Genomic DNA, 24,861 nt, shown 5'->3' on the forward strand with positions numbered 1-24,861 from the left:
CTCAAATCGAGTGCAACAGAAACGGGATTAGGTAATCTATTTTGATTAAATCAAAAGCTTAAGTTTACTTGTCAAGATGGTCCGTCCTCCTCTCCTGGAGTAGCAGGCGCTGCGAATCCTTCCCTACAGTACTGTTCATTAGCGCGGTGGCACAAGCATGATCGTCGCAAGCATCCTTTGTGGCTTTTAGCGAGGCACTCGGAATTTGCCCAGCCCGGCGGCGCTGCACTCGGACTGAATGTCGCATTCTGATTGCTCGCCTGAAATTTCAGCTGCCAATGGGAGCGCCCCCGTTGACTGTTGTTCCCGGGTTCAGGGGTCCCAGGGCTGGGGGTCGGTTCCTAACTCGCATCGTTTCAGCATGTTATGCGACCCCATCGCCACTCGATTGGATGGCTTGGCGCTTAAAGGAGGCAGCATACCATGCAAGTTACCCCGGTACTGCTCTTACACGATGCGTGTGACATGATGCGGTCCTTATTTATATATTCGTTGCCGCCATGTCAGGATACCGAGGATACTAGCTGTTCATCTCTCACACTATCCCGCCCCGTGGTGTAATATTCATCATGTGGCTTACTACGGAAAGACTTGCTGTTCTCCTACTTTTCAGCACCCAAAGCATATCAGGCGTGAATGCAGCGCCAGCACCCCAGGTTTCTAACTCCGCTGTAGCCTCTATCACAGCGAATCCGACTGCATGCGCGTCGGTGGCATCGGCGACGGACTCGCTTCTTGAGGAATCGCCACGGGGTGAGCAGAAAGAAACGGAACTGGAATATCAACCCGCTAATTAGCAGAACAGCAACACCCACGATCCCCGCCACGCTTGCGATTGAATGCCTCCAGTCAGTTCCTAACAAGGCTGAGCCGGCACAAAGGTTGATCAGGAGCTTGAAAGCGTTCGCGCAATGGCAAAGCACGCTGGCCTGGCTCAAGAACCCACCCAGAACCTATCCATTTCCGGCCGTAGATATCATTGGCGGATTAGACGACATTGCCAGCAGGGCGGCAGCGGGCGGGTTCAATAGCGAGTATGATTTTCAGCTTGCCATCGTCCAGCTCATCACGTCAACCCACGATGGCCACTTCTCGTATTATCCCGACATTTTCAGGGCCTTCAGTTTCAGAAACGGGCTTGCTATGGACCTCGTGTCCGTGTCTGTCGACGGCATCGAAGTCCCCAAACTCTATCACGCATGTAAGTCAGCTCGGTAGCCACCCCTCGGATGATGGATTGGCCAGTGCTGATATACTTCTAGCCGAGCTTTTTGGAAACGACACCAGGAATGGCACCGCTTCTGGGAGGTTCCCTCGGGCCATCGTGATGATCAACGGCGAAGACGCGGCTACCGTGGTTGAGCGCCGCAACCTAGTCTTCAGCGGCTTCCAGGACGCGGATGCGCAGTGGAACTCGGTGATGGAGAATTACGCGTCGCTGGGCGCGACCACCTACGTCGCTGCGTCGATCGACTATAATGGCCCCAGTCTGACCTTCACGTACGATAACGGCGATGAGAGGACGGAAGACAGCGTCGCAGTCATCCGGCGCGGCGCAGATTTTACCGGTGTCGAGACCGGCGAGGATTTTTACGATCGGTTTTGCGACCCGGATGGCTCATCGGGGGCTTTTGGAGCTGCTTCGGCTACCGAGACAACCACCACCACCACATCGCCCTCTACCCCGGCGCCGACAATCCCAGGGTATCCGTTCCCTGTCATACGGGATAGCGGAGCCGGTACCACGTCGGGATACTTTCTGAACGACACAGGCTACGACGATACCGCGGTGCTCGCCATCTCGGCCTTTAGTCCGGCGGCAGATACGGACTCTACAGATTACTTGACAGACTTTCAGGAGACCATCGAAGACTTCCTAGCCGAGTGCCGACGTGAGAACAAAAAAAGGCTGGTCATCGACCTGACAGCCAACGGCGGCGGTTTTATCAGCGCCGGCTACGAGCTATTTGCCCAGGTGTGTCCGAACCGAACCAGGAGAGGAAAGAGCAAGGACAACCGATGACTGACTCGTGTGCAGCTGTTCCCTGACGAACCTATGTTTCGCGCCGACAACATCCGAGCACCCGAAAGCCTCCGCCAGATCGCCGACACGGTCGAATCGGTCTTCGATGAGATCGTCTCCGGCCCCTCGGACGACGCGCCCGCCGAGCGCATCGCGGCGCTCAGGACGCTCGTGCGGAGCACCGTCGTAAGCAACCTCCTTCCGTTTGGCGTCTACGCGCCCGACGGCAGCGCCTACACGTCCGTCTCGTCCATCCTGGGGCCGGTGACGCTCAACAACGACACGTTCACGGCGTACCAGTTCATGCCGTTGAACGAGACGTCGTCCTTCTTCAACATGACGGGGACGGGCCACCGCTCGTCCCCACCGCCGGCCGTCTTCCAGCCCGAGGACGTCGTGCTCCTGACCGACGGCACCTGCGGCTCCACCTGCACGCTGTTCTCCTACCTCATGCTGTTCCAGCTGAACGTCAAGACGGTGTCCATCGGCGGGCGCCCGCGCACGGGCGCGATGCAGTCGGTCGCCGGCGTGGAGGGCGCGCAGATCTTTTACATGAACGAGATCTCGGCCGCCGCCGCCGCCGCCATCTACCTCAACCCGGACGGGCTCAACGACACGGGCAGCGAGATCGCCGAGCTCGCCGAGGGCTACGCGCTCCGCCGCGCCTTCGACCCGGAACAGCCCGGGGCCGTGAACGGCCGGAATGCCTTCTCGCGGACCAACTCCGAGACGCCGCTGCAGTTCCTGTACCAGCCGGCCAACTGCAGGGTGTTTTACACGAGGGAAATGATCTACGGGCCTGCCGAAGTGTGGAAGAGGGCGGTGGACGCGACGTGGACGGATCCGGAAAGGTTTTGCGTCGAAGGGAGCAGGGTGGATTGGGAGGACCTCGCGGGCCAGGAGACGGACACGAGGTTCACTGGCGGCGGCGAGGTGCCTGATGAAACGGGAGAGGACATTGGCAACAGCAATACTAACCTTGATGATGACTCCGGTGCGGGCTCGCTCAGGATAGGGTCAACGATTAGATGGGCGGTTGGGTTGATGGTGGTCATGATGTGGTTTGGATTGTAACGCACTGGGCTCATTGGGAACGGCGTTGGTGGTGCATTGCATTCTAGTTCTCCGGCTTTAGACGGTAATCATAATGGCGTAACTCTGTAGACTGGTCAAATAATATGAAAGAATTATTCGAACCCGGGAAGCGTGTTGCTGCGCCGTAGCCATGGAACCACTATATAACGATCCAGTATAGGGATGGTGCCCATACAAGCTGTGCCCGCTGGAGGAACATATCCCAAACATATATGAGAATCACTTTTTTCCTTGTCCCCTTAACACCGTTTCAGCGTTTTCTCGTCCTTTTCCGTCTTCTATTTCAGTTCATTTCATTTCTTTCAGTCCGTTACCTTCTAGTGCTTTGCATATTAGTACTTGCCTAGGTAATTACCTTAGTACACGCGACTCTCCGTTTCTCATCAGTCGCCGCCAGACAAGTCAAAAGGCGGCACCCACGATTCGTCAGTTGTTATCAAGGCATATCTGCCTAGTCGTCTCTGATTTGTGCGGTTTGGTTGGTCTTCGGAATACATTCCCGGATTGGGCCTTTCCCCGGCTAACCCCCAATTCCCCAAGAGGTAGTGACCAAGTTTGAGCAAATCGCCCTCAGTGTTTCACGCTGAGCAAGTGAGAAGACGAGTAAGGTAACGTTACACCTTGATCCAATCTTGCTGTCATGCAACCCAGCCGGAAGTGGCATTTGCGCGCTTTTGACCAAATCCTACTCTGACCAAATGCTCCGCGGGATTTGATGTGCAGCGAACTGCCGCTGCGGGACTGCCCGTTTGTTGGGCGCTTGGGAGTTGGGACAGGTGGCATAAACCCGACGTGTGCGCCATATTGGCTAATAGCGTTCTATTATTGCGGCTCTGCCGACTCCCCAGGGGCAGAACCGGGACTCGTCGATCGCTGCCAATGACAAACTATAACTTCGTCAGAGAGTGCGATGTGTCAGTTATATGGTCCATGAATTCTGCCAGATATTGTACTAGACCAGCGACGCGGGTTATGCGTCACACAGCTCCTATGCCCTATACTACCTCCACTCTTGTGGTTCAACAGGTGCTTCACTGTGCACCCCAGAAGGCCCGCCGACGCCAAATGGTAGACGTCGAGTTACCCCTGAGCACATGCACCCGGGCAGCCTGACGTGGGGACAGCTCCAAGTCCCAAGGCCACCTTGACCCCCCAGAGGACCCCTCCAGTTCGGCATTCTTCGTCGGAGGACGAATCACAATAAGGCTTTAAGGGGCCGACCTTCCCCATTCGGCCATAGCCCAGGGAACTTTCTTGCCGTGGCGGGTGCCTGGTGATCGTGGGGCACATGCCAGTGCCGAGCACGCGGAGATTCGATCGCAGCGTGGCTATTGGCGGCGCATTTCGATTGGCTCCCAGCAAAACCACCTTAAATGGCACTGCTACGTGCTAGCGCCCCCGCGGTGATAAGGGGGATAACGACCGAGATGACGGCCTCTAGCGTTCCATCCCGCAAGACCAGGGTCCAACATGACCTGCGATACCCGGGCTTTCGGGCGTGCCATGCCATGGCTTCCCGTCACGGGACACATGCCTGAACACCTGAGATGGGTTAGCTAGGTAGCGTGGGGTATCAGATTCGGAGCGGAAGGACGCACGCGAGCAACGGGCTACGCTTTTGCTACTGGCAGCCAGAACCCAAGCGCCGACTACCACGACGTCGGCGGCAACGTTGCTGGTACGCCTCATGTAGTCAGGGGGTTCGGCGCGGGACCAGTAGCACTTGCAGTGGATTCCCATTATTGAACGTAGGTTGGTTGCATGGTCAGAGACGTGATGTCGAGTGAACGTTGAACCGGGTCATCGGAAGGACGCCACCCCAAGTCCTGATATGCTGCGGGCCGAGTCGTGGTCGACGGGTATAAGACTGTCCCGGGCCTGGAATTCCTGGACGGCACGCAGAACATTCGGACAGTAGTCAGTCGTCCCATCCCGACCCCAGTCGCGACCCGCGCTATCGCACCTCCGCCATGGTATCCTTCTCTCTCAAGGGAGCGGCACTAGCCGCCTTGTCCGTCTGCTCACTCCTCAGCCAAGCAACCCCCCTGCCCCGGGCCGATACCGAAGTCGACAAACGGCAGGCATCTGGTTACAAGAATATCGTCTACTTCACCAACTGGTATGTACTACTAGTCAAATGCTAGACAAGAACCAATTCAGATGGGCTGACCGCATCAGGGGCATCTACGGTCGCAACTACCAACCAGATCAGCTGCCCGCGTCCCAGCTCACCCATGTGTTCTATTCGTTTGCCAACCTCCGGCCCAATGGGGAAGTGTACCTGTCCGACACCTATGCGGACCTAGACAAGCACTATCCCGGGGACTGTAAGCGCCAGCCATTCCTCTCCCTAGTTCGTGCCGCTGAGCAAAGAAGCTGACAAAAATCCGTAGCCTGGAACGAGCAAGGCAAGAATGTCTACGGCTGCGTCAAGCAACTCTTCCTCCTCAAGAAGCGCCACCGGCACCTGAAAGTGCTCCTCAGCATCGGCGGATGGACCTACTCCACCAACTTCCCGGCGGCGGCCAGCACGCCGGAAGGCCGGGCGCTCTTCGCGTCGTCGGCGGTGCGCCTGCTGGCCGACCTCGGGCTGGACGGGCTCGACATCGACTGGGAATACCCGGCCAACCCGACCGAGGCGTCCAACTTTGTGCTCCTGCTGCAGGCGGTGCGGTCGGCGCTCGACGCCTACTCGGCGCGGCACGCGGGGGGGTACCACTTCCTGCTGAGCATCGCGAGCCCGGCGGGGCCGACGCACTACGGGAAGCTCCCGCTGCGGTCGCTGGCGGACACGCTCGACTTCTTCAACCTGATGGCGTACGACTTTGCCGGGTCGTGGGACGCGCTGGCCGGCCACCAGGCCAACCTGTACCCGGGCCGCAACGCCAGCAGCACGCCCTTCTCGGCCGACGCCGCCATCCGCGACTACCTCGCCGCGGGCGTGCCCGCGTCCAAGATCGTCATGGGCATGCCCATCTACGGCCGCGGGTTCGCCAACACGGCCGGCCTCGGCCAGCCCTTCAACGGCGTCGGCTCGGGGAGCTGGGAGGCCGGCGTGTGGGACTACAAGGCCCTCCCGCGCTCCGGCGCCCAGGTCTTCTACGACGACGTCGCCGGCGCCACCTACAGCTACGACGCCGCCGCCCGGGAGCTGATATCGTTCGACACGGCCGACATGATCCGGAGGAAGGTCGACTACCTGAAGGCGAAGGGGATGGGCGGCACCATGTTCTGGGAGGCGTCGGCGGACCGGACGGACGAGGCCGGCTCGCTGATCGGGACGAGCTTCAGGGGCTTGAAGGAGGGCGGCGCGATCGATGCGAGCGAGAATATGCTTGCTTATCCGGATAGCGTGTATGATAATCTGAGGGCTGGATTTCCGTGATGAGGGACGGGGACATTTTTTATTTGCATTTTCGGGTAGGTTGTATGGTTGGTGTCTTTCGTTTTCGATGTATCTCCAGTTGAGCATGGCCGTTTCCAGGCCTGATTGGGAGGAAGCATGGTCAAGGGAAGGGGATTTCCAGGAAATTTTGAAGAACCCGGCGAGTTGCGCCGGGTATCACTTTCGCTAGAAAAAGGGGTTCATTGTCGGCTTCACCTTGTACATATTCGATTTCAAAAACTGATTTAAAGAACTTCGAGTCCCATTGCTCTGATACTAAGGGGTTGTCGTCTTTTTTGAATTCCTATCACGTTCAGACCTCCAGGACTTCTTGAAATAGGAACCAGTAAACTCAATTGGGAAGTCGAGGAAGATGGTATGTATGTGTCGCCCAATCGGTAGGTGATCGGGCTCTTACCGATAATCAGCTACTGATCTCTCCTGTCAAATTCGCGGGATACGCAGTGCCCGCTAGACCGTGTGGGGACGTACTTTACGGTGCCGAGTCCAATGGACTACCCGGGCCAAGGATATCCCGATACGGTCCATCTCAGAGTTAGAGCCTTGTGGGTGAACCTGACGGAAAGCCCCGATGAGTCAGACAATAGCCAGTATGAATTCCCAAGAACCTAACCCTCCCATGCACCGGCTGAACTTGTTGATATCACTGCCGGCCGAACACCTTCGAACCACTTACTCAAGTGTTTGTGTTTCGGTACACTGCGCCAGGGATCACATGGCGCATATGGTTGGCCGCAGTTGTGGCTATCTCTCTTGCCGCTTGATATTGTGCTACGTGGTACTACGCCGCCGGTGTCGATCCCGGGACGGTAACAAGACATGCGTTTGAGAACTGTAGTACGATGTAGCTAGTATTATCGGCCGTTGCGAATACGATTTTATCTCTACACGGTCGATGGGGGCTCTTAGGGGAGGGGGAATCCCAGGGTCAAGTGGGTGTTCTGGTGTTCCATTTCGGGTCTCTTCAGTCGGCATGTGTGGTATACTTCTGAGAATCGGCCGTACAGTGGCCTTGATCTCCGCATACGGACTCGGAGGTTGGGACACCCTCGTACCCTCGTACGGTACTAAATTTTTAGGCTGTGCTGGGCTTTCATCGCGGCCAACGGGATCGTCAGATCTCAAAAGTCCACCAACAACCAACCCCCCCCCCCCCCCCCCCCCCCTTTTATCCACCCCTCTCCACCCCCATCTTCACAGACCAGGTGATCCCTCCATCACGTAGCGGCACTGAGCAGATTCTGACTCACAATGATAGCGTCAGCCACCCCACTGTGTCAGGATCATGGCGGGGTGCACGTCTGCCGCAGCGGCACCGGGCAGCGACAGATGTACCGGGAGACAGCTTAATGACCGATACCCGCTCCGGGACGGTCAAGTTTGAGCGGCCCGGGCAGACCCGAACAGCCAGGCAACGGAACACGATGTTGGATTGGAGCATTGATGATCCGTTCCCCGGTCTAGTTTGAAATCCGAGGCGAGGAAGGGAAGGCTGGGCAAAGTTGAGCTGGGTCGGCACAGCCCAATGAAGCTGGCAGCGCCGCTACGATGCAGCAGGAGCCGGAGGATGGAGGGTCAGAACGTGGCCTGAGTGGGTGTATTGTAGCATATCGGTTTTCTGTTGCGTGTTTGCCGCAAGGGTTAGCTGCCGGCGATGGTGGGGGATCTGCCGGGAGGAGCTCGAACTCCATGGCCGATGTCACCTCGCCGAGGATCAATGTCAATCTATCACCGCGGGACCGGGTGTGCGTGATGTAGGGCTCCCTTGGCATCGGATCGAGCTTATCACAACCACGTCAGCTCAACAGGCCGCCTGCGTGTCAACGTCAGGCGTTAGCGAGGGGGCGGTACCCGATGGCTTGAGAGACCGAAGGCGGCGCAAGCCTTGCCTCCACAGCGAGCCCAGTCTTGGTACCTTAGCTATCTGCACTCGTGGCTTCTCGAGCTGGCGGATCAAAGGCTCTCATGGGATGCTCGTGGCCTACGTATACGTACGAAACCAACACGGCTATCGCATTGGCTGGGCAATCGTCCGTCGACCTGCTTCCGGGCAATTCTCGGGGATAGCGCGCGGCGTTCTTAGACACCCGACATCTACCTTCCCCAACCTGACTTAGTGCCTGACGACATGCTGAGGTGCGTCTGCCTCGTCGGATCCGACAGGTCCGAATCATGCCAGCTGCCCGGCCGCGATCGCTCATGGAGCCCTGGGGGTTGGCAGGGGTGATCAAGCCGCCGGGACTGTACTACGCTACACTACTATGGTAAGATTGGCAAGTTTTCTTTCCCTGGCTAGGGTACCGACAAGGGTACTGACAGGGCAATTGCGAAAGGGCAGACTGGAAGAATGCAAAAAAACTGTCACTTCATAAGGAGATTGGGTGTAGAATTCATGGGTGGGGCATTGGTCCCGTCCCCATGTCGGTACCCTGGCAGGGGAAACGCCTTGGCTCGAGACCGCAGTACACTAGTGTCAGGGCAGTGATGCTACAAAGCTAGATCGGCAGCATGGGCAGCGGCGGGGGAAAAGCCGTGTGGACGGGGAGAAAAAGCTGCGGGCTGAGCGACGGTCGACGGTCGACGGTCGACGGAAGAATGCCGCATCGCGAAAAAACGAATCAGAACACTAGGCGCCGCCCGAAGGCTTTCTGTGGCTGGGCCTAGGACCGCAAGAGCGGGCCGGTGCTGTCCGGACTGTGCGACTGCTGTGGTTCGTCTGGTTCTGGAAAATGCTCTGCAGAAACATCACTGGCGAGCTGAAGAGGAGCCTGGCTGCGCCGTACATTTCCACATTGGGCTGCCAGGGCCAGACAGGGGTGGCCGCAATCGGATCTGGGGCTGTCGATCGGACGCTAATCAGATAATAAGCAGCGGATGCATAACTAGTGCAGCACACAATGTTGCGTCTTGCATCGATTCCGCCACGGCCCACGGGAGCCAAGTGTTCAGGTTGGCAAAGAGATGGAGAGCTGACGGCTGCAGTCAGCACAGCATGCGCTGCTGCTACACAAGTCCACAACTTGAGTCCACATAAACATGCCCATGGCATCTCTGCTGCTCTGCAACCTTGGGCTAGATCAGTGGAGCCCGAGAGCGGGTCGTTGGGGAAGCCTGGTCAAGCGGGCGCATTTAGGGACGGGATCCTGTGCCAGACCGCTTTCCAAGTTGCTGGGCAGGGCGCTGTGGGGTGGTATCGGTGGGCGGGCATGGTGCTCTCTGGGGAGCATGCCAAGTTGTTGTATGCAGCACTGCGGGATCGTTGAGCACCTTACCCTGCACAACCAAACAAGCCAACGGCCCTGCACCGCATTGCATCGTGGCCGAGTCGGCGGCCGAAGCCCAGGCAACGGGCCAGGGCCAGGGACGGGAGATACCTCAGAGGTAGTCTTATAAAACTCCGTCAACCCTAGCAATCTGACCCAGTACATTAGGTAGGTGGTTAGCAATCGGATTTGTTCGAGACACGGCCGGCCCCTCCCGCCTCCTGCTAAACCCAAATCCCGTCTCGATCCCGCTCATCGTCATTTCCCATGGCCGCGGCCCGGCGTTCAAGCGGCAGCAACGCTTCCAGCACTGCGGGACAGTCAAGACAGCTCCCCGGCGCAGCTTGCGAGGAGTGTCGGAAGCGGAAGCTACGATGTAAGGCGAGCAGACTCAGATGTCGACGCTGTCTTGGTTTTGCTAGAGGCTAATCTGCGTTGAACACCATCGACAGGCGACCGAGGACGTCCCCAGTGCGGCACTTGCGCCGACGCTGGCATTGCCTGCGAGGTCAATACAAACCGTCTGGCTCGCGGACCAAAGAAGGGCGATCTCAAGGCTCTCCGAAGCCGAATCGGTGAGACGCGCGACCCTTTTCTTCCTACTAATGCCTAACCTTTGTCACCAAGTGGCTCTAGAGCGCCGTCTGAGCCTCGACCAAACCGGCGACGGCTTGACCATTCAGTCAATTCTTGCCGGCGACGTCGACCCGGCCACAGCCGCCGATGGCTCGTCTACAAGCTCAACACCGGGAGCAGGATCTCCCCTCCTCGCCTCACCGTGCCAGACGAAGCCGTCTTGGGACAGCGAGATGCATACCCAGGCCCCTCCCGTGACTCCTACCTCGATTCCTCTCGGCTTTTCGACGTTCAAGTTCCCCCCCACACCACCTTCGCCACCTAGGGGCACCTTCGTGGACGACTTGCTGCGCGCCGATCTGTATGTCGCTGCCCAGTGCCCCAAGCCCCTAGGCCACTGTGATCTCGCTAACAGCCGCCCCGTGCTCAGAGACCAGTTGTACTTCGACCGGGTACATCCGAACGTCCCCATCTTCAACCAGTCCCGGTACTTTGCCCGGTCACGGCAGACGGCTTGTGGTAATGTGCCGAACTCTGTTCTCTGTCTGCAGTATGCCATGTGGACCTTGGCCATGGCGCTCTCGTCGCAGTTTGAGAGCTCTCGCGACATGCTCTACAAAGAGACGAGGCAGATGCTCGAGGCGCTCGACCTGAGCGAGGACGATATGCACGTTGTGCGCATTGAGCAGGTGCAGGCCTGGCTGCTCATCACGCTATATGAGTTTGCGCGATGTAATTACCGCCGCGCGTGGGTCAGCGCCGGACGGGCATTCCGACTGGTGCAGCTGGCCCGCCTTCACGAGGTCGACAGTCCGGAGAATATGATGGACGATGAGGATCCGGTAACCACAGAGGAGAGACGGAGGACATTCTGGGTGGCTTACAGTCTTGATCGCCTTATATGCATCAGGAACCGCTGCCCATTGACACTGAACGAGGAAGTGGTGGGTCAATTCGATGAACACTTTTGCAGGGGCCTCGCCATTAACCGTGTTATTATTACAGGTTTGTACCAGATTACCATCTCCAGAGTTAGCCTTTCAGAGCGGTCATCCCATTCAGGGGTGCTTTTTGCCAGAAGCCATCGCCACGGGCGATCACAGCCTCCTCTCACCGCTGGCGGAATCCGCCGTTCTGGTAACCATATGCGGCCGTGCGCTGTCTCACTGCCAGGTGTCGAGCGTCGAACGAGCCTATGGCAGCCCATCGCTCGACTTTTGGTTACGCCATGAATGGTTGGATGGCATGCTGTCCAGGGCAATCGATTCGCTCGCCATTAACACACCGGTCGTCTCGGCTGTGGCAGACCCCATGCTGTTCTTCGCTTTCATGATGGCACACGCGACCACCATATACATGTGCCAGATTGCGGAAGCATCAAGCGCCGAGAATCAATGCCGCCCGGCCGTCGTGGACTACCGAAATCGCGCCACGCGCGCTGCGAGGGAGATTGCCGGCCTCGCCAAGGCACATGAACATATCGGCTACTTCAAGGTAAGACATTGGACACATGCCCATCGCAGTTCGTACCGCACGTAGCTAATGCGTTGTCCCACGAGGAAGGCCCACATATTCCTGCCGGTAGCCATCTCACTCGGTGCATCGCAACTGATGGCAGACCGAACGCGAGGCAGCCACTTTCAGAGCCAGGGACTGGAGGTAGACCCCGGGGACTCTGCGATTGATGGTGAGCTCCAGGCCTGCATGGGTGTCCTGAGAAAGATGCAAAGCTTCAATAACCTGGCAAGGGACCATTTAGTCGTCCTGGAATCCCAGGAGTTTTCTTTCGACGGTTTATGATCTCCAACTCTGGACCATCTAATACGTATTCCGTCTTCGTCTATCTATACCCCGGTACAACCGTTAGAGTTAATAATCTTCATTTCGCATTCCACCATGGTACTTGATTCAAATCACACGACTGTTTTCAGTTGAACTAATCAAACACCGACTGCTCGTCAATTGAGTCGCTGAGAGCTCAGCAGTTATCGCTGTTCGGGGGTTGGTAATTACGCGCTGCTTGCTGTGTCGACTGTCTTTTTTAGCCAGGGGATAGCGGTTCCTGGCACGGGCTTCAGGGTAAACGAGACCAATCACCGGCCTGTGGGCTCTGTGGCGCGAACTCTAATAGTCTGCCACGGTTTTTTATTCTTTCTATTCTGATTCTTTTGCACTCCACACGCGCCACGTTGCCTGGTCTGTCTTATCCGCAGCTATCACAACGGACCCAAGCCAAAGGGTTGGTATCCACTCATGCATCCTAATTACTCCCAACCATCGTCAATCTCCACAAGGGCCGCGTACCCCTTCTCCGTCTGGAGCACCGCCGTGTCGACCACGAGCACCACGATGGCCTTCATGGGCTCGGTCGCGCTGTGGTTGTCCGACACGGTGTGGTGGCACCCGGGGAGCTCGATGAAGTTCTCGCCCGGCCGGTACACCTTTGGTGGATTGCCGTTCATGCCGCTCAGGAACTGGCCCTCCAGCACGTGCGCCACCGCCGTGGCCCCCGCGTGCCGGTGCGGCGGGCTGAAGCCGTTGGGGGGGTACGAGAGCTCCAAGCCCACGATGGACTTCCCCGGGCAGTTGGGCAGTTTGTGGTCGTACAGGACCTTGAGCGACTCGCGCGGCCGGCCGGCGTACTTGCTGTGGGGCTGGTTGTCAGGGTTTTGTTGGTTGAGAGTGGGTGTTTGACTTACGCTTTGGCTTCGGAGGTCATTTTATGATGTGTTGTCTTCTTTGAAGAGGGCGTGGTATATTCCTGGGCTACTGTTTCACCGTTCTGATGGAAGACGGAATACCGCCGAGATACCTTAACTGCGTGTGGCAAACTTACTACTTATAGACGCTTCCACATGCCCCCGTCCGGGGTTCGCGGCATCATGATTCCACATACCGACGGGCCACCGGAGGTACTGGCCCATTGAGGCTGTTTTGCTGATTCATTGTGCTGCGCGAATCCTTAAACTAGACCAGAGCGAGCCCCGATCAAGTGGATCGTCGTGCTACGTAATGTTTTACTCATTGCTAGAGACGTGTGCTGAGTAATGCTGACTTACCACTCGTTCGTGCTCAAAGGGAATACGAGGCGGTTTGGTGTGACTAATAGCCCGGATGGCGTCTCTCATCCGCCGGCAAATGCACCACAACCGCAAAGCGAGTTTGCATCGCGCATCCGAACCCTGGATACTTAATTATTCCATCGCCGATTCCTTGCGCCCCGAGATCTCCTGTTCCCACAACCGTCGTGGCTCCTTACTACAGCGCAATCCAACTTTGACCCTCACAATATCCCCCTATTTACTACGAACTTAACCATGACCACCGCCCCAACAATGAAAGCCGTGCAAGTCCTCGGCCCGAGCACCTCGCCCAAACTAACCCTCAACCCCTCCCACCCGCACCCCTCACCGCCCGCCGAGCACCCCGACGCCGTGCTCATCCGCGTGCACTCGGCCTCGGTGACGGCGCCCGAGGTGACGTGGCCGGAGCTGTACGAGACGCAGGCGCGCATCCCGGGGCACGACATCTCGGGGACGGTGGCGGCGCTGCCGGCGGGGTACGCGGGGCGGCTGGCGGTGGGGCAGGCGGTGTACGGGATGCTGCGGGCGGACGCGCCTCAGGGCGGGCAGGCCGACTACGTGCACGCGACGCGGCCCGAGGCCGAGCTGGCGCGCAAGCCGGCGGCGCTGACGCACGCCCAGGCCTCGGCCCTGCCCATCCCCGCCCTCACCGCGTGGGAGATGCTGGGCGCCCAGCGCGCCGGGCCCCTCCCCCGCGGCGCCAGGCTCCTCATCACCGGTGCCTCGGGCGCCGTCGGCCTCATGCTGGTCCAGCTCGCTAAGCGCGTGGTCCCCGACGCCAGGGTGGTCGCGCTGGCGTCCGGCGAGAAGCTCGCGGCTCTGCGCGCGCTTGGCGCCGACGAGCTGGTGGATTATACGGTGCCGGATTGGGAGGAGGGGCTAAGGAGGGGGGTGGATGCGGTGTTGGATACGGCCGGCGGGGAGGTCCTGCGCAAGAGCTGGACTGCAGTCAAGGACGACGGGGTCGTGGTCACGGTTGCCGACCCGCCTCCGGAGTGGGCGCTAAATAAGGGGGTGGTACCGGCCGAGTTCGAGGGCCGCCCCAAGTTGCGCTATGTCTACTTTGTTGTCACGCCCGATAGGGAGGTGTTGGAGAAGGTTGCAGACCTGATTGATGAGGGGGCTGTCAAGCCTCTGCCAGTGGTGGAGTTTCCGGTTGATAGGGCTCTCGAGGCATGGGAGTTGGCCGGCCAGAGGAACCGGCGGGGCAAAGCTGTCATCAACTTCGTTGCTACCTAGGGGATGAAGTTGGTGGGCTGTAGGACAGTTGGGATTCTTACGGGTGCATGAGTTGGTTGTCGCTTAGCGTGTGTAGAGTAATGATCTTCACTCTCGTCTTCTGGGGACGGCTTGTTGGCCGCAATACGTGCTTGTTGGCCCTCTGTTAGTGGCTCGCATTTGCCTTCGGTCTTAGCGAGCACCAAGACTGACTTACCGTTGAAATCAATACTGCAACTTGGCGGCGTGATAATGCGCGAGCCAGTCACGCCCATACCTACCGTTGCCGTGATGCACAGCCCTTGTAGCACTTACACACGGTCACGGCTTGGGACTGCTGAGCCAATGTGGCTGCAACCCGCCCACCCCCCAATAGCCCAGAACACCGATAAAAGCTTGTCAGCAGACCAGTGCAACCTGGCAGGGAGTGATGCCGGAGTCACCATATGACACCCTCAGATTTAAACCGAATGTAGAGGATTCACTCAACGAGCATTCTCACACTCTCACTAAACTACCCGGAGGGTGGTCAGCGAGTACCGAAAGGTCACAGGAGGCTGAAGAATGGCGGATCACCAGGCAGTTGGGGACTTGGGTGCGGGTCAACCCTCGCGTTGAGTGACCCCCCCGCGACACCCCAGTTACCCCGACCGCTGATCCCGATCGGGATCTGCATATGATCGACGTCTTTGGAATCCGGTGGCGCAATCGTCTTAGCAGAAACCTGACGGGGCACATCTCCACACCGGCATGTCTCAGTGTACGCACGGGTACTGGCCTGTCACTGCTTATCAACTCTCAAGGTTCCCTATTCAGAAAAAAGCACATCCGAGCACCCAACGCCGCTGATCCCCAAGATGCGCCATACTCCTTCGCTTGCACCAAAACCACCCGGTGGTATCCAATCAGAACAAGCACAACCAAATGCAGAAGGTCCTAGTGTAAAAGCATGAACCCTGACCCATCTGTGCGCCGAACCATTACCTGACGATTCCCCACGTCTCCCCAACAAATATGTGAACCCTCGCCCGTTCGGGCATTGGAAACAACCCCCCCCCCCCCCCCCAACTCACGACGCACACACACCAACCAACGCCCGACCCGTCAGCCTGGCAAGAGGCCCGGGTCAATGTAACTGCTCTTCACCGCCACTGTGCCTGCAAGGGCCAAGATCGAGGGGCTTTGCATAATGTCAAAGATCGACAGCTCTGCCCCGGCTTTGAGGGCCAGCATGTTGCGGAGCTCGACCGCGACGAGCGAATCGACGCCGAAATCGGCCGGCGACTTGGAAGGCACCACGTCATCCTCGGCAATCATGAAGATGTCCATCAGCTTCCTGGCGATGCCGCCCACCACCGCCCCAACCGCCTCGTCCAAGGTGGATGCCGACGAGATCCTGCCGCCCAAGTCGCTGGACCCTGTCTTCGTCGTCTTCTCCGCGCCGTCCGAGTGTGCCTTCTGGTACTGCAGGCAGGAGAACCGCATGTCCCGTCTGAGAGCCGAGTCTTCGGTCTGCCCTGTGGGCCCCGTGTTGATGCCGAGCGTGATGGCGCCGGCATACGGGGTGCTGATGGCCGAACCGATTGCTGAGAGGACGTCGTCCTCGCTCAACGCCATGAATCCGTGTCTCTGAAGTGCATCAATGGTCTTTCTGTGCTCGTCCTCGGCTAGATATCCCACGGATTTGACTATGCCTAGATCGATGGATACGCCCGGTAACCCGTGTTCCACCCTGTGTCGGGCCAGTGCATCCTGGAAGGCACCGCCTGATGAGTAGTTAGACTGGCTTGCAAAGCCCACGACGCCGATGAGCGACGAGAGCATGATGTAGAAGTCGAGGTCATTCTGCGAGGCGAAGTATTGGTGTAGATTCCAGCTTCCTGCCACCTTTGGCGCAAGGGCAGCGCTGTGGTCATCGAGCGTCATGTGCTCCAACACCGAGTCCTGTGGTCATCATTAGCGGCTGCTGATGAGGGAAAAACACGGCTTTGCCTACCCTTAGTTCCATGCCACCGTGTATGATGCCCTTAATGGGCGGCATTCTCCTCCGAGCGTGCTCGTCAAGCGCCTTTGTCAGCCCGCTCATGTCCGATATGTCACAGCCAATGGCCGTGACGGTCACGCCATGTCCTGAAGAGCTCAACTCTTCTCGTAGATTGTCCACCTTGCCCTTCGCGTTCGCACTTCTGGAAACAACTACGATATGTTGCGCTCCGTGCTCTGCCAACCAATGGCAGATTGACCGCCCGATGCCTCCAAAACCACCAACGACGAGGTAGGATGCGTCGGACCGAAGTCTAATGCTAAAAGTCCGGGGAATTACCTTCGACGTGATATTAGCAAACGTCCGAGGACAACATGTGAACGGCTACTTACCGGAACCAGTGTGTCGGGGTTGACCGACAGAACAATCTTCCCCATGTGCTTGCCGGCCTGCATGAGACGGAAGGCCTTCTCAACATCCGAGAGCGGGTATACCGTAATGGGATGGACAGGATCAATCTCTTTCTCCGCCACCAGGCGGATGACGTCCTTCAGGATCCGGTTCGCTTGCATCGGCTTGCGCTCCCCTAGAGCAATCACGTCGACGCTGGAAAAAGATACAGCACGCGTAAAGGCCTCCATGGCGAGACTGTTGTTAAGCTCGAGGTCTCGCTTCCCGAGCTCGACGAAACGGCCAAATGGCGCGAGGCAATTGAAGCTCTCCTGCAACAGACTGCCTGCCAGGGAGTTGAGAACCACATCCACCCCCTTGCCCCCGGTCATCTCCATAATGCCGGCCGCAAACGACGTGTCACGACTGGAGAAGATGTGATCGGGCCGGATCCCAAAATGTTCCATCACAAACCGTCGTTTTTCGTCCGAGCCGACCGTAACAAACACCTCGGCGCCGGCGCGCTGTGCCAACATGACGGCAGCCTGTCCCACTCCGCCGGTGGCCGAGTGGATGAGAACTGTCTCCCCGCTCTGGATTCTGGCATTGTCGTACAGTGAGACATAGGCGGCGACAAACTGCGTTGGGAGAGAAGCGGCAGTCTCGAAGGTCATGTCGTCCGGGATATGCACCGCACTGGTCCAGTGCACTCTGGTACGACTTCCGTAGTGGCCTCTCAGTAGCACGGATACGCGGTCTCCTGGCCTGTAACCCTTCAATGCAGCACCTGCGCTAACCTTCTTGATCACACCGGCACAGTCGTAGCCCATGACTTTCGACTTCAGCTGGCCCATGGCGACCATGACATCTCGGAAGTTGACTCCAAAGGCTCTCGGCTCGACTTCGACGAAGTCGTCCGGGAGGGACTCCCCAGCACTCGGATCGTCGTCGAAGGCGAGAGTGTCCAGAAGGCCGGTGGTCCCGATGGTCAGGCGCAAAGGTCGGTCAGCCTGGATGAATGGCTCTATTCTCGGTACTGGCGGCCCAGTAGGCTGGCAAAACACGGCCTGATTCCGATCGGCGTCCTTGATATATCTTGGGACGTGGATAACGCCGTTTCTCTCCGAAAACTCGTAGTCGATCGCAGGCTCAGCGATGGAATGGTCAAAGAAAACCTTGAACACCTCGGTGATGGTCCGGATCGACTGAGCAGACCACAGTGGTTGTGAAGGATCCAGATCTAATGTTCCCAACCGTTTACCCGAGTACTCTTGTCGAAGGGACCGGAGGAACCCGGAAGCAAGGCTCGCGAGCGGGTTTTTGCAGGTATCAGCGCCGCCCCTGGTTAGCCAGAGGACGCCCTTTGACCTTGTGCAAACATTCTTGAGTCCTTCAAACTGCGCCGCATCCGTGTTGGCCAAGATTGGATTTTCGTAGTCATCGATGAAGATGCACACTTTGTTCTCGTCGACTGGCGCAGACGCGACCGAGTGGACAGTCGGCACTGTCCAAGTCAAGAGGCCAATGGAAACCCGTAGCTGGTCGAGCCAAAAGTCGGGAGCCGAAGTGGCCGTGGTCACAAACGCGATATCGAAGTCGAATTTGGGAGGGCTGCTGAGAGCTGTCGACGACATGACACTGAAGGAGTACAGTTCGTCATCGTCACAGTCGTGTACCTCAGCCTCGACGCCGCGGAAACCGCTTCGCTGCAAGAAGCGGTCCCACATGGGGATTGTCAAGGATGGGCTGAACTTGCGTTCTTCTTCTTCGCCTGTACGCAGTTGATGTCAGTAAAAATTAAGTCCCCATAAGCAAGACAGGAGATGGAGAGCCCGTACTTAACCACCAGCCCTGGAGGAAGCCAAAAACGAATTGAACGTCCAACTGGTCCTTGGTGGTTTCCATAATAAACAGCTTCCCGCCGGGCTTTAGCAACTTTCTAACATTTGTCATCGTGTTGTGCATCGACTGGGTAGCGTGAAGCACCTGACAGGCAATGACGACGTCGTAAGTGCCCTCTTCAAACCCCTGAGCTGCCGGGTCTTGCTCGATGTCGAGCTTCTTGTACCGCATCATGCCTTTCCAGTCCTGAAACTTCTCCTTGGCAGCCTCGAAAAAGCCCGAGGACACGTCGGTGAAATCGTAAGAGGCGAGGTTCTGCCCTTTGTTTCCCAATGCATTCAAAATGTGACTTGTCGCTCCACCAGTCCCACCCCCGATTTCGATCATCTTCGCCCGAGGATTCTTGTGGGCGTAGAGCTTGACCAGCTCACCGAGCTTCGCGTTGGCTCTACCCCACTTCAGCCCATCCCGATAGTACCTAGACAGCAAGTTGTCCTCAACCATAACCTCCAGAGGAGTAACCTCATTTCGAAGGATGGGAACAATCTTAGCGCCAAGCTTGCAGACCATCTCGCCGTTGGTGCTGCCAGTCCTGACCTTCTCCAGGAGTCTCGTCCGCTCCTTGTACGATGCGTTGGCCCACTCGCAGCTGCCGGGCGCGAGCTCGTTCGTCCGGGCAAGCTCAACTTGGAGCCTCATCCAGATGTAGAACTTCTTGTGGTGCCATTCGAGACGCTTGATGTCGGCCTCCGTGAGCTCGTGCAGCGCATCGTAAATGAAGAAGAGGCATGCCCTGCGCAGATCCATGAGGAGCTCGGCCTCCTTGGACGAGATCTCACTGCCCAGCTGCTTCTTCAGGTGTGAATCCTTGAGGAAGGTGACATCGGGAACCCACTTAGCCATGGCAAACTTGTCTTGCTCCCACGGATCGGCCGCTTGGACAGGGGCGTTGCCGATTGACTGGTAGACAAAACCGTCAACAGTAATGGCTGGCGACTGCGTGGCCTCGATCTGGTCGGCCGCAGCGTCGGCAACCGTGACGGAGGTGGTCATGGTTTGCGAGTCGAGGTGGTCCAGGTTCGTGTAGGCATTGAAAGAATGGCCAGGTAGCGGACTGATACCATGCGAGACCCACAGGTTTCGGATCGACCGAGGCACCTTGGGCGTCCGCACGGTATTCCCTGCGCCGGGAACTGCGGTGTATGCTGCTTGGAAAACAGAATCGAGCGTTGTAGGATGTATGATGTGCTGGTGTTGGTGGCGTTTAGGCATCGCGGCCCCCGTGTCAGCAATGATGAAGGACGTAATCGATTGCTTATTGCGGGCACGAATGCTCTTGATGTTCTGGAAGATTGGCCCATGGCAAATCCCTCCAGACCGCAGGTTGGCGTAGATGTCATGCGGGCTGATGCGACTCCTGTACGCGGATTCTTCCACTGGCTGATTGAGCTTCCGCCGAGTCCCCTGTGTGATTGTCCCGCTAGGCTCGTGGTTTTCCTCGGGGGAGCAGTCAACGAAGACCAGACCTTTGCAGTGGTCAGTCCACTTGTTGTCAGCAGTCACCGACTGCACCTGGAATTCTGTCCAGTCTTTCGTGTCGAGCGTCCTGTTGCTGCATGGCCGAAGCGAGAGTTGCAGCTCTATGCCATCACTTGTTTCTGGCACTACGAGAGCGTTGAGTATGTCAACGTCTCGTAGGCGGTATCCCCGGACTTTCTTGCCGCCGAATTTATGGGAAGCCAGATATGCCGCACCCTCAATGGCCATGGCAATGTAGCCTGCCGCAGGGTAAATCATGTTGTCTTGCACCACGTGGTCTCTAATCCAGGGCAAATCGTTGATGCGGATGATGTGTCTCCATGATGGAGCATTGGGGTTGGTGCCGAGCACCAGCGACCCGAGGAGATCATGGGTTTCCTTCCGACTCCGAAGGGCCTTGTTGATTCGTGGTTCGTTCCAATGCCTTGTCTGGTGGTTCCATGGGTAAGTGGGTAAGTCGTGCAGGACCTTCACCCCATATTTTCCATACGGGAAGTTGACTGCAACGAGGTTAACCGGATAGCCCTTCTGTACCAGATTCCCCACCAGAGCCTGCATCGTATCCACGGCATTCTGCTTCCTAATCAAGCAGCTCCCGTACGGGATATTGACTTCCTTGAACTCGGGCATGCCCATGATGTCCTGGATCGGCCCGGAGAGCGCAGCGTGCGGACCAACTTCGATTACCATGTCCACGTCCAGCTGGCTGCCCGGAGCTGCAAAGCACATATTGCGGAACGCGTCGACGAACTGGACTGGGCCGGTCAGGCTGCGCACCCAGTGTGCGGGACTGCCAATCTCGTTGGCGTCTTCCATCCGAGTCCCAGTCGAAGGCGACGAGAAGATCATGTCGAGGTGCTTCTGCGCTGGTCGGACTTTCTTGTCCATGGAAGCGTAGTAGGCACCCGCAACGGCCTCCATATGGTGGGAGTGCCAGGCCGCATCAACTTTGAGGCGCCGAGCGAAAATGTTCTCGTGCTTCAAGATGGCCTCCAGTTGATCGAGCCCGTCGACATCGCCGGAGAGGGTGATGCTACTAGGGCTGTTCTCGCACGCCACCACGACCTTGCCGTGGGATACACGGGACAAATAATTTTGGCTGTTCTTAGCACTCAAGCCAACCGCCATCATACCGCCCTTTCTCGCAAGCTGGCGGTTCGAATCCGAGGCCAAGCCGCCACGCGCGTACGCGATTGCCATGGCCGAGGCAAGGTCGAGGGCGCCGGCAGTGTAGGCGGCAGCAATCTCTCCGCTCGAGTGGCTTGTTACTGCCGTTGGCGTGATACCCCATGCTCGCAGCAATTGCGTCAGCGCAATCTGAACTGCGACGCAGACGGGCGTGCTGTAGTCGAGCTGGTTGACTCTCGAGGTCTCTGGGTCGCGGTTGAGCTCCTCTGGATTCTCTCTGTTAGCTGCGCTCGACAGCGACGGTGACAGGTGTTGGCTAACCTATCATGTTCCAGCCCGCCCCGAGTTTCTTGAGATGCGTGTCGCAGTCCAACAGCGTAGCCTTAAACACGGGATACACTTCGATGAGCTCTCGTCCCATGGCCCACCACTGCGCACCCTGGCCAGTGTATACAAAACCGAGCCTTGGGGAAGAGCCTGTCTTGGCCGGCTTAACCTTGCCAGACTCGATGGTTTTGATGATGTTCGCGATGCTACTGCCAGAGAATGTCGAGATCCAAGGGAACCGGGAACGGCGGTGGCCAAGGGTGTAGGCTAGGTTGTCGAGAAACCCATTCTCGTCGCTGGTCTCGACGTTCTGCAGGTAGGCCTTGAGGTTGTCGGCCATCGCCTGCGCCGCCTTCTCGTCTTTCGCGCTGAGAATAAAGACCCGGGGGCGGATAAGGCCACCTGCATCACTATTTCTCCTGGAGTGGCCGTTGGTGTACCCGTTAGTGTGCCTGTCCGCGACGCCATTTGCATGTCCGTTGGTGCCGTTTGTCTGTCCGTTTGGAAGGATTGCTCTGGAAGAATCTGCGATGAAAGAGTCAAAGTCTTGCATAATTACGTGGGCGTTTGACCCGCCGTAGCCAAAGTTGTTGACGGATGCGCGCCTGACACCGTCCCTTCCTGGCCAGGACTCAAGTTTGGTCGGCACCTGTCACGCAGCAGTCAGCATCGATCCGAAACCGGCCATTAGGGATTCAGAAAGGATGAAACAAACCTTCAATTTCCACTCGTCGAGGTGCAGCTTTTTGTTTGGCTTCTCAAAATTGATGCTCGGCGGAATCTGGCCCTTTTCCAGAGCCAAGGCCACCTTGATGATGGCCGCGACGCCACTCGCGGTTTCTGTGTGGCCAATGTTCGTCTTCACTGAACCGATTCTGAGCGGTTCGTCCGCTGGTCTGGTGTCCTTGAAGACGGAAGCAATGGCGCCTACTTCGATGGGATCGCCGGTCGGCGTGCCCGTGCCGTGCGCCTCAAAGTAAGTCGTTTCTGCCGGGTCGAGGCCGGCTCGCCGGTAACAGTCGCGGATCAAGGCCTCCTGTGCCTCCGCGCTGGGCGTCGTGATGGTTTCGGTCTTGCCGTCCTGGTTGACGCCGCTTTCCCTGATGATGGCGCGGATGGGGTCCCCGTCGCGAAGTGCGTCATCCAATCTCTTCAGAATTATTGTGGCGGATCCTTCGCCACGTCCGTACCCATTCGCCCGGCTGTCGAACGCGTACGACTTGCCATCTTTGGAGATTAGTCTGTATCATTGTCAGTGAGTCTTGCGCAAGTCATTGAGGGCGAAAACTAACGTCATGGATGACATGGCCATGAACATGTCGGGATTAAACATTAGATTCGCGCCGCCCACAATGGCCATGTTGGATTCCCCTGTCCGGAGACTTTGGCACCCCTGGTGCAGCGCTGTGAGCGTTGTTGAGCAACCCGTATCGACTGACATGCTGGGCCCACGCAGATCGAAGAAGTGGGAAAGACGGTTCGACGCCATTGCTGCCCCCGTTCCCATCAGAAGAAACCGAGGCAAAGCGTCTGGGTCTCTGATCAGACTCTCATGGTAGTCGCGAAAAAAAGAGCCGGCAAATACTGAGGTGTTGGAGCCCGCCACATCCTGCAATGTAATTCCAGCTGTGCTACTGTCAGTTCTGCAGTATCCTGTGCACGCCCGACGCCGAACCTACCGCTTTCGAGGGCCTCATAGGTCGATTCCAGCTGAAGCCGGAACTGCGGATCCAATGCCTTCTCACAATCAGCTACGATGCTTCTGAGGTTGTGGATCATTCACTTACTGCTGCTGTCTCGGCTGAGAGGTTGAAGAAGTGTGCGTCGAATAACCCGACATCTTCCTTCAAAAAATGGCCACCAATAACATTCGTCTAGATCCCCGCGTTAACTGCGACGGTGCTCCTAGAGTGGCAATGCCGATACTTACACCATTCAACTTCTCAAAGTTCGGGTGATGGAAACCGCCAAGGTTGAATCTGTCTTTCGGTATCTCGGACCACGCACTCCGACCCTCTGCAAGGAGTCTCCATAGCTTCTCTGGGTTGTCGACATCGCCAGCGAATCGACAGCTCATGCCAATGATGGCAATTGGGGAGTTGGTTGCCATCTTGCCGGGTTCCTCTTTTTGGGTTCTGGAACCGAAGTGTTGTTGAAATACCTGGTCAAAGGTCGAGGTGCGCCAACTTTCTGTGTAACGGCTCAGTCTAGGGAGACGACTACTTATATTAGGGGTATTGGGTCGAACTAATCCCTTGATTGTCCTGTCACCCCTTGATACAGTCATCCCATGATGGATGGCTGCCCTGGCTACTTGATAGCCGAATGGCAAATCAGAAAACTCAGTCGTGCACAACACTGCCTATCCAGCGGGCCATTTCTGCAAGATGACCGAGCACTCGGTGATATTCAGCTCCTGTAGGCCCGATCTCACCAGATCGATGGTTAGATACTCCGACGACCCCCAATTGCAACGCAGATGCAACTCCGGGACTCGCTACTACGCAATGACACATAGAGGCACTGACGCCGCTTTGGACAGGGGCCGACAGCAACCTGAGAAACAGCCAGATCCATAACAGGCGGTCCGATCTGCCCCGGGCTTGCAAACTCCCTGTGTAGTGGAACGCAGTCTGACTCTAAGTAAGTGTAGTGGCAGGGCGGCTGCAGCCGTTCCACTCCGCCGAGAAACTCCGGTATCCGACCCACAAATAAGTCCGAACCGTGAATGGGTGCCGGGAAGACGCATTAAGACTGCGAATTCCCCCATCCCATTCTGTCATCGGTATCACAGCAATTCAGCGATTGGACCCGATTCTGCTCTTCTCACGCTGTTGGCGCTCAAGACGGGCAGTATTGTCAGTGATGATGAACTGGCGACCCTTTGAGCGGTTGACCAAGGTTGGCCAAGACATGGCAGGGATATGAGCTTGGCGCGGCAGATCAACATGGCTTGGCATTGCTGGTCCTGGAGCATCGCACAAGTT

The 24,861-nt window shown here is 57.5% G+C and overlaps 6 protein-coding genes across 6 annotated transcripts; 4 read left to right on the plus strand and 2 right to left on the minus strand.

Moving 5' to 3' along the window:
- Positions 1-569: 569 nt before the first annotated feature.
- Positions 570-3,097, plus strand: MFIFM68171_08656 (Tail specific protease domain-containing protein; the record flags this gene model as incomplete). The annotated part of the gene is made up of 4 exons (XM_071064076.1): positions 570-753; positions 806-1,201; positions 1,263-1,975; positions 2,039-3,097. 4 exons carry the CDS (start codon positions 570-572, stop codon positions 3,095-3,097), a joined length of 2,352 nt encoding a protein of 783 aa, XP_070920177.1.
- Positions 3,098-5,088: 1,991 nt separating this feature from the next.
- Positions 5,089-6,503, plus strand: CHT4_3 (Chitinase 4; the record flags this gene model as incomplete). Its single annotated transcript, XM_071064077.1, has 3 exons — positions 5,089-5,237; positions 5,297-5,445; positions 5,512-6,503. The coding sequence occupies 3 exons, from the start codon at positions 5,089-5,091 to the stop codon at positions 6,501-6,503; spliced, it is 1,290 nt and encodes a 429-aa protein (XP_070920178.1).
- Positions 6,504-10,054: 3,551 nt separating this feature from the next.
- On the plus strand, positions 10,055-12,163 carry MFIFM68171_08658 (Fungal-specific transcription factor domain-containing protein; the record flags this gene model as incomplete). Its single annotated transcript, XM_071064078.1, has 6 exons — positions 10,055-10,163; positions 10,240-10,362; positions 10,415-10,724; positions 10,794-11,307; positions 11,369-11,857; positions 11,927-12,163. The coding sequence occupies 6 exons, from the start codon at positions 10,055-10,057 to the stop codon at positions 12,161-12,163; spliced, it is 1,782 nt and encodes a 593-aa protein (XP_070920179.1).
- Positions 12,164-12,627: 464 nt separating this feature from the next.
- Positions 12,628-13,082, minus strand: MFIFM68171_08659 (Germin-like protein subfamily 2 member 2; the record flags this gene model as incomplete). The annotated part of the gene is made up of 2 exons (XM_071064079.1): positions 12,628-13,009; positions 13,063-13,082. The coding sequence occupies 2 exons, from the start codon at positions 13,080-13,082 to the stop codon at positions 12,628-12,630; spliced, it is 402 nt and encodes a 133-aa protein (XP_070920180.1).
- A 616-nt stretch (positions 13,083-13,698) lies between these two features.
- Positions 13,699-14,685, plus strand: MFIFM68171_08660 (Reticulon-4-interacting protein 1, mitochondrial; the record flags this gene model as incomplete). The annotated part of the gene is made up of 1 exon (XM_071064080.1): positions 13,699-14,685. The coding sequence occupies one exon, from the start codon at positions 13,699-13,701 to the stop codon at positions 14,683-14,685; it is 987 nt and encodes a 328-aa protein (XP_070920181.1).
- Positions 14,686-15,768: 1,083 nt separating this feature from the next.
- Positions 15,769-23,984, minus strand: MFIFM68171_08661 (Lovastatin diketide synthase LovF; the record flags this gene model as incomplete). The annotated part of the gene is made up of 10 exons (XM_071064081.1): positions 15,769-16,608; positions 16,661-16,987; positions 17,041-18,809; positions 18,877-21,813; positions 21,869-22,523; positions 22,590-23,115; positions 23,167-23,500; positions 23,554-23,611; positions 23,662-23,748; positions 23,805-23,984. 10 exons carry the CDS (start codon positions 23,982-23,984, stop codon positions 15,769-15,771), a joined length of 7,713 nt encoding a protein of 2,570 aa, XP_070920182.1.
- Positions 23,985-24,861: the final 877 nt, after the last annotated feature.

The sequence above is a fragment of the Madurella fahalii genome, assembly GCF_045866475.1.
Source record: "Madurella fahalii IFM 68171 DNA, scaffold_5, whole genome shotgun sequence".
Taxonomy (NCBI): domain Eukaryota; kingdom Fungi; phylum Ascomycota; class Sordariomycetes; order Sordariales; genus Madurella; species Madurella fahalii.